Source organism: Poecilia latipinna, unplaced genomic scaffold, assembly GCF_001443285.1.
Source record: "Poecilia latipinna isolate Pla-1442-1.1 unplaced genomic scaffold, P_latipinna-1.0 Scaffold1778, whole genome shotgun sequence".
Taxonomy (NCBI): Eukaryota; Metazoa; Chordata; class Actinopteri; order Cyprinodontiformes; family Poeciliidae; genus Poecilia; species Poecilia latipinna.
This window is the reverse complement of record NW_015114394.1, coordinates 57,278-65,918: the sequence shown is the minus strand read 5'-3', so window position 1 is coordinate 65,918 and position 8,641 is coordinate 57,278. Positions and strand designations below refer to the sequence as shown.

Sequence of the window (8,641 nt, the reverse complement as noted above, 5' to 3'; positions counted from 1 at the left end):
CTCTGTAGGAGTTGATGGAACACTTCCAAATTTGCTGTGTAGGATTTTATTTTTTTATTTTTGACAAAACACCACGAGCCATTTCTCCCTTTAGCATTAGACTCACAAATTTGCTTTGGTTGTATTTACCCATAATGCCTTGCGCTATAGTTCACGTCCTGTTTTTGGAGAGGTTTCCGGTCCTTTTTCATCTACCTATCCATTCAAAACTCGTTCACTTCTGGGTTTTTTTTTTGTTTGTTTATGTTTTGTTTTGTTTGTTTGTTTTGGGCTGGGGGTAATATACATTTAGCATCCCGGTCCACACTCTACTCCAGTAGATGGGGGTAATGCACATTAATATGTTGCTTTCCAACTGCCATAAAAAAAGAAGAGGAGTTCACTTCAGCCGAACCGAGACCGAGGCTTGTAGGCGGACCGCAGTTCGCTTTTTTAGTCCGAATCAGAGTTCTGCTACGCCTCGCCAAGCAAACCGGACTTCCCAGGCAAACCTGCTAAAGTTTGGTTAAACAGACTAAACGGGGCTGGTGTGAATCCATCCTAACGGAGGAATGAGCCACCCAGGTGGGTTGTGAGGTTGTTGTCAGTGCCGTTGGGGACGGGGTAGCCTCATTCCTGGTCTGCAGGAAAGGCAGCCAGATTAGCTAATTGATTTCTTCAGCCAAAGCACAGCAGCAGGTATAGAGGTTCCTCAAGTCGTTTGGTCTTTATGTCGACAAAACAGCACCTCATGGCTTTCTGGTGGTGCATGGAGTTAATATAGTTCTCGGCTTATACTTAGTGTGGGCACGACCCGTGTCTAATTTTCTAGAAAGGGAGAAGCACAACTCTGAGTGCAGTGCTTTGTTTTATGTTTTTATTCTCTTAAGAATTTCCCTTCCTTTCAAAAACTTTAGCTTTTTATTTTATTTACTAATTTATGTATTTTTTTACCCAAAAGATCAAATTAATTGCTCGAAATAAAATGAAGCCAAGCTTGCCAAAGCAATACTTTGTACAGTAATTGGACAGATGCTTGGTAATTTCCTATACTCTTGAGCTGTTCATGGATTCTGAAGAAAAAAAAAAACAACTAAGATAATTACTGTTTAAGAACTATGAAATGGATAAAGTCGAACAAAACTACATAATTAAGAAGTAAATTTTTTTCTTTGTTTTTCTACAAATATAATTTGAAAAGTTTTACTGGTATTTAACCTACAGCATTCCTATATTTCTTATAAAAACCCAATGTGGTCAACTTTGAAAGTCTCCTAATTGGAATAATCATTCTTGTGTGTGTAACTTAATCTAAACTACTCCATGAAGGCCTCCTAGGTGTCCGTTTGGCCGTGTGTTTTCAATGTAAAACGCAGGCAAGAAGCAGAATAGATCCAAAATGAAGAGATTTAATGATAGACTTTTAGTAAAACTAGAACTGGAAGTTGGAACATGACATAACAAAAGACCAAGAACACCAGGAGAGCCGATTGTTGTGACGAGGCACAGACAAGAGACTGAATAGTGGTGCTGAGTTAGAAATCTGAGAGCAAAAATCCAATGCAGGGGTCAGCAACTCCAGTTGTCTGAGTGCCACTGTTCTGCAACTTTTGTTTGCAACCTTGCTCCAACACTCCTGAATCAAATAAATAGGCGATAACCAGGCTTTTCTGAAAACTGCTGACAATGCCAAGGAGGTAATTCAGGACTGGAGTTACAGACTGCTGATGTAATGGACTGAAAGTTTGAACAGAAACTACACACACACAGAAAACAGAACACAATATGAGTGACCCAAAGATGGAGAAAACGGGAAGTAAACAGTAGAGAAATCTTACTTTTCAAAATAAAACTTTCTGACAATGGTGAGAACGTCAACAACAAAAGACTAAACAATAGCACATCATCTGAAACATGAGTACAGAACATATAATACAAAATATCATGATAAGATGTTTTGGAAATATTTATACTGAAACATAATCATGTGTTGGAATTTGGAATTTGAAAAGTATTTTTGAAAATCTATGTGAAGCTCTAATATTCTTATTTTATCCCTTTCCTCTCAGATTCAGGCTTCTCTGTCAGTCCATCATTGCTCATAAGCTCTTTGATTACGTGGTCCTGGTCTTTATCTTCCTCAACTGCATCACAGTGGCTCTGGAGAGGCCCAAGATACTTCAAGGAAGCCTGGTAAGAACAATAATTGTCAGCGTTACTTATTATTCTCTACACACAGCAAACTTTGCAGTGTTAAATATGCAGTGTCAGATTTTATTGACTCTTTCAGAGCTGAACAACAGATTGAGTTAAGCGTTAATACCAATCTGATAAAGACAAAATGCACTCCTTAAAATTAACTCTTTAAGTGCTGAACTGTTTGACTCTTTAAGCAAACACTAGCTGTTAACTCGCTCTTCACAAACTAGCATGGCTAGTGCACAAATTAGGTAGCTAAACTAGCTAATAAAACTAGCTAGCCTGCTAGTTTGTGCTCTAACTAGCTGTGCACAGATTTAGAAGGAAAGTCGGGTAGTCTGTCAGTCTACAAAATAGCATTACTATTGATATGTTTGATTGAACTTTAAAATCACTTCTATTTTAAGAGCTTTTAAATGGCTACTACAGTAGCCACTAGATACATTAGCTACAACAGAAGCTTCTAGCTACAGTAGCTGTTAGCAACAGAAGCTACTAGCTACAGTAGCTGTTAGCAACAGAAGCTGCTAGCTACAGTATCTTCTAGCTACAAATAGCTACTTGTATTTTAAATTTTTTAAAATACAAGTGATTTTGAAGTTCAAACTTAGTAAAAGTTTCAATAGTAAAAATTGGAATTGCTGTTGTGAAGAAGGAAAGTAAACCCAACTATTGACTTGTACATAAAATGACTCTAGAAAAGACAAAATTATTGTTTCAACCATTTAACAATCCAAAGCATGGACTATTTATGCTTTTATTGCAGTATTTTTTAATAACCATTGATTTCAGCCCTTGACTTGAATCGTGTTTTCGCCCCTGATCCTGACGTAATCCAGTTTAATTGACCTTATTAATATAAACAAGAATCTAATTCATGAACAATCCTACATTTTTCAACAGTTCATTATTTTCTGACATCTCGGTGTATTTTTGATGTGATGCTAAGCAGTTATTTCAAGCAAGTATGCAATTAAATTGAATCTGAACACTTCTGGCAAGTTTAAGATCCAAATCGCTGTTATCTGACAACTCCTGTCAGTGAGGCTTCAGAGCACAGCAGAGGATTAACATTTACGGTGTGTTTTGAATATATTTTTGCTTTGAACCTTTTAGGTGGGTCAAACAATTATTAAACTGTATCAAACAATTAAAATAAAAATAATTTTTCCTTTTTTTTCTATATCCATCAAACTATTTCTATTGTCTATTTGCACTGTAGGAAAGACTGTTACTCACCCTTTCAAACTACATCTTTACGGCCATCTTTGTCGCAGAGATGACAGTCAAGGTAAAACGCTTCCAACTCTTTTGTCTTATTTTGTTTTTCTTTTTTTTTTTGCTGTAGTTCTGCCTGTTTTGCTGTCATTTTAGTAATTTCTTTCTTAACACATTATCTTAGCTGCATTAGACTTTTCCTTTTGTCTTAAATAACAATAGTTGTGTTTCTTTTAAATATAGAATTGCTGGAATTGAAATTATGAAAATACATTTGCTTAATGAAAACATAATTTTGATAAAACTCATGTTTTCCAGTGAAAGGTTTTTGTTGTGTATTTTGTGAAACTGCAATTGAAACACTTTTTATTACACGAGTAACATGATCAACGACTGCAAGTTACTGCTGGCAAAAACAACAAAGAAGAAACCAACAGGAAGAAGGATGATGGTTTTTTGTTTTGTTTTTGTTTTTTTAGACAATCTACAGCTGGCTCCACCAGAGCTCTCACAACATCACCCAGTTCACAAAAAGTTGTGTGTCAATCTAAAATTTTGAATCCACAGCTTTTCTGCAAAATGGCCGACTACAATTTCCCCAAAACGCTACATACGTAGCCGCTCCCCAGTATAAGGGGCTTGTTAGGGATTGAGTTATGAAAATATCTCATGTAACTGTTCACATCTGTCGCTGCCATGACTTTTATTGACTTACCGCATGAACAGACTTATTCACATGTGATTTTAATTTCATAGAAACACCGCAGTTGCAAAATTGTGTTTTTTCCACATTGGCTAAATATAGACAAATACTCACACATTGGAAGCTTATCTAGTGTTACCTTTTTGGTTTTGTTCTGGATCTTGTATCTTCAGGCCATTCTTTTACTGTATCATCTCTTTTATTTTCTGCCATCTACCCATCCACCCATCCCTTTCTTCCTTAATTTTTTACCCTCTGGTTTCCTATTTAGCTCCTCCTGTTGGTTTTACTGATAACTCTCCACCTTGGTGTTTTAATCAGTTGCACTTGAATCATTACTGATGGGCAGCCAGATAATGAATTTAATTAGAAGACTTTCATTCTTCAGCTGGCCTTCAGCCGCTCATGAACCTCCCATCAAAAACACACATGATTTCTGCTTTATCCTTCTTACCTTGTAGAAGACATTAAACCATCCATTATTAAGATCTTTGAGTCTTTGGGCATTCTCTGCACCAGTAGAAATCCGACAATGATTTTTCTATGGTTATGGATAATGAAGGCATGTGTAGCAGATTGTTACTTAGATTGTGACAGTGTATGGTTCACTGGTACTGCTGGATGGAGCTGCAGTCTTGTATCCCTTTCTTATAACTTCCCCTTTCTTTATTTTCCCAATTTGTAATTTAATCAAAGTAGCTCCATTAGTATCCTTCAATTTGCTGCTCCATTTGCACTCTCAGATCTGGTTTCGAGTGTCTTTCTACTACTTTTCTTGCGTCGTACCTATATATTGCTGTGCCATTCGTCTAACTCGTGACCTTTTTCAGATTCAGTTTAATTCATTTAGTTTTGTCTTAAAGCACCAACTCAGAAAACTGGTCCAATCCCATGGATTATACAGAAATGCACAAAACATTAAAATCACACTGACACAATGACACAAAATGAAAAGCTTTAATACAAGACAGACAAATTTCATTTACTATGACAATTACTATGTGTAAAGAAGCCCAGTCGGTAGCATTAAATTACTAATTTCCCAGCAGTCCCTCTGGTGGGCCAAGCAGGTGGTGACAGTGCAAAGAAATGACTTCCATATCACATCAAAAACCCTCCAGCATAACCAGGTTTAGTGCGACACCTGATTAGAAGATCGAGAAAACAATCCAGAATCGCAAAGAAAATCTAAGTATGTAGAGTTAAAGTCAGCAGCTGCTCACTTAGTGGCTTGGTCTAAGAAAAAAAAAGTTAAACCAGGAAAAATAAATAATTATTGTGGTGACTGGTAACAGATGGAGATGTGAAGAGAGATGATAACGGAGTAGAATTTCGCTAGCAGTGCGACAAAGTGTCTCTCTCTTCTTCTTCTTTTGAGAATATTGGTTTTCTACATTCCCTGTTTCTAGTGACTATTTATTAAAATTCCAAGATATACATTTTTCTCACATCAAGAGCCTTCCTCACTAAAGCAAATGAAACTATCTTAGCATCTTTAGCCTTTTAGATTGTTGATGTCGGCCATTAGACTCCATTTAAACGCATCATGAGTAACTTCATCTTCCCTCCAACTATTTCTTTGAGTTCCAGGGCCGTCTGAGGCTGTGATTTCTGATAAATGCCATATCGTGTCTGGGTTTCCTTCAGATCTGCATCATTAGATTTTCTTAAAAGCTGAATAAATTAGGCTGAAAGAAATTAGATCAAAAAGACGGCCGGTGTCTTGCTTTTCAGCCGTGCCACAGTCACTGAGTCGGACACGCTGAACACAATTTGCATCCATTTCCCAAAGAGCTCTTCAGAAACTTCGTTTCCAGTCCACCCTTAACAAGTACTAGTTTTAAATTCAGTTCAGCCACAACAGGTTAAAATGAATAAACTCGTCGTAATAGTGAGAAAATCTCCAGTTTCAGCTTGAGCTATCCATCCGTCCATTGTCAAAAGCTGATTGTTCTTGTAGGGTGGCAGATGATGGTGGTGTTGGCTCTATGTAGGGTGTGTATGTTGATGGTACTTATGATTTAAAGTTTGCTTTATATTCCAACCACCTCTGAAATATCAATAGGCAATCTGTAAAATTATACGCCGTTCTCATCAGTCCAGTAGAATAATTTCACCGTTTAGCATCGCAGACATAGGTAATCCCATTTTAACCTGAAAAAACACTTAAAGAGGAAGTCCAATAATAGCAGGGATGACTGAAATATCAGACTGTAAATGGAGTTTGACTGCAATTTAAAAGTGAATTTATTGTGACACACTCTGCTTGTCACACCGCTGACAGCGTAAGAAAAGCGCTGGGTAACCTTTGTCGCTGTTGGCATTGAAGTGCCAGACGTCCAATGAATCATGTGTTATCGGGGTGATGTTTAATCTGCTTTATTTATATCCTGAGTCAGTCCAATAGTAGCCGTGGAGCCTCAGTGTAACCAGGCTGCTATTAATAACAGAACAGACATGTTATAACTCCATATGTACGCTGTCAAAACCCTACTAGAAACCTGATTTATGGGATGTGGTTTGGACGCACCGCTGTGCAGGTTGGATCAGTGTGGAAAGATGTATTTTTTGTTTTGGATGACATTTTTTAGAATACTTTGTTGGGTCCTTAACAAGACCCATCTTGTTGAATCCTAAGCTCTATTATCTGGATGATAAGGAAGCTTCTCTCTCAAGGCTTTTGTTGCTGCACATGACATGGTGGTGCAAGTTTTTTCACAAGTTTGTCTAATTTTATGGTAAATGCAACTCAGGCCTGGTGTTGATTTTGTTAAAGCCAACAACATAATAAAAACTGAAATTGAGAAAACATTTTCATTTACTAGAATAAGTAAAAACTGTAACTAATGGGGTGAAACTGTATCTAACTGGAACTAAATTGTGCATTTATAAAACTAACTAAGACATACTGGAATTGTAGACATATCTTTTGTTTTCATATTTATGAATCTATATATCAGCCTCTTGAACTGATGTAAAATAGATTTTTTTTCATCCATGCAATCAGTTTACATCAGCTTCTGACACTCCATGCTCCTCCTGGTGGCTACGCTACGCTAGTCCGCAAAATGGCAAAAGCTGAGTTGTTCAACAATAATAGATTTTTTTTTTTTTGAAAATGGTATCTTCAGTTGAGTGTTCATTACCTAATAGATGTATCCATAATCACGATACAACACTCTGGTTAATATTTAGTTGCTGAATTCAAAAAGGTCAAAGTATGAAAAAACTAAAATCACTATAACCAATAAAAACTAAAGCTAAACAATATTTAACTAATAAGTAATGAAAACTAGCAAACACACTCTAAAAACTAGTTAAGATTAATTGAATTAGACAAAAAGTCACAGTGAAATGAAACTAAAATAAAATAAAAAACCCAAAACTGTTATAACTGTGGTGTGAAATATATTATATTATAAAACAATAACAAACACAATGATGCAATTATGGTCATATGCAAATGAAATGCTTCTGATTTATTTCCACATCACTTGATACATATAATATACTTATAATTATATTAACATATTAACATTATTTAGTTTTTATAAAAGATTTACATTTGTTACTTCTCTTTTTCATTCTATTCCACTGAGATTTTTGTTGGGACATAAAAATGCTACAAAAACCCCCCAGAAAAAGTTGCATTCCACATGTTTCTGATGACATCTCCTATTTTTGGTCTTGGATCTACCATTCCTTTCACTCCATCTTTGACTTTTTTTCTATACCTTTCTTCACCATACCTGACTTCTGCCTTTCAATTCACTGACTGATAGCTGTCTCACACTTTCCTCAGTGTAGCATCTTTCTATTTCTGAAGAATTTGCACTGCAATGTTGTTTTTTCAATCCCTGCTGGAGCAAGAGTTTGTTATATTAAATCAGAGCAATAAAATAATATGCAGAAGCCAGCAGTTTAGCCACATTTTTGTTATTTTTGCCTGTGAGTATCAAGGAAGTTGATCAAAGGGGCAGTCTTATGTAAAATCAACTTTTTTGAGTCTTACATCATCATGTTATAATGTTATTATAGTATGTTATAGAACAGTGCAGCAGTCCGCCCTCTCGACTTCCCCACTCAGCTCCTTCAGACTAGCCAGCAGCAATTAGCAAACACCTGTTGGAACTTCATCTGCTGACCTCATTGTAGGAGCTACTTCTCACTGAAACACTGTTATGTTGCTAAAGAGTTAGTAGAGGAGCCATGTTGCGATGACTTCCTGACAGCAGAGTTTAAGAAAGTGTAAGATTTTCTTAAAGAGACAGAGGCCCAATTTCAAGGCATTAAATTATTAACAGCATTTTTATAACAACTGAAGGTTGTCACAGTTACTTGAATGTGCTATAAAATGACACTGTGACTGGAAAACACATTATGCTGTCCCTTTTTAAGCAGATTTTGTAAACAAAAGCTGAATAGTGTCCTCTTGGCAGAAAAAAATGGCTTAAATTTAACTGAGCTTTCAAAAAAAAAAAAAAAAAAAAAAAAATAGATTACAGCTAATTTAAAATTTAACAAAATAAATCTCTTTTTTTC

General features: G+C 36.1%; 1 protein-coding gene across 1 annotated transcript in view; it reads left to right on the top strand.

Annotated features, from left to right (window-relative positions):
- The window catches only part of LOC106965183 (voltage-dependent T-type calcium channel subunit alpha-1I), a 105,436-nt gene that overhangs the window by 52,202 nt on the left and 44,593 nt on the right, over positions 1-8,641 (top strand). The window contains exons 16-17 of the mRNA XM_015061112.1: positions 2,049-2,172; positions 3,401-3,469. Coding sequence (XP_014916598.1) covers positions 2,049-2,172; positions 3,401-3,469 — 193 coding nt within the window. The remainder of the gene's footprint in view (positions 1-2,048; positions 2,173-3,400; positions 3,470-8,641) is intronic.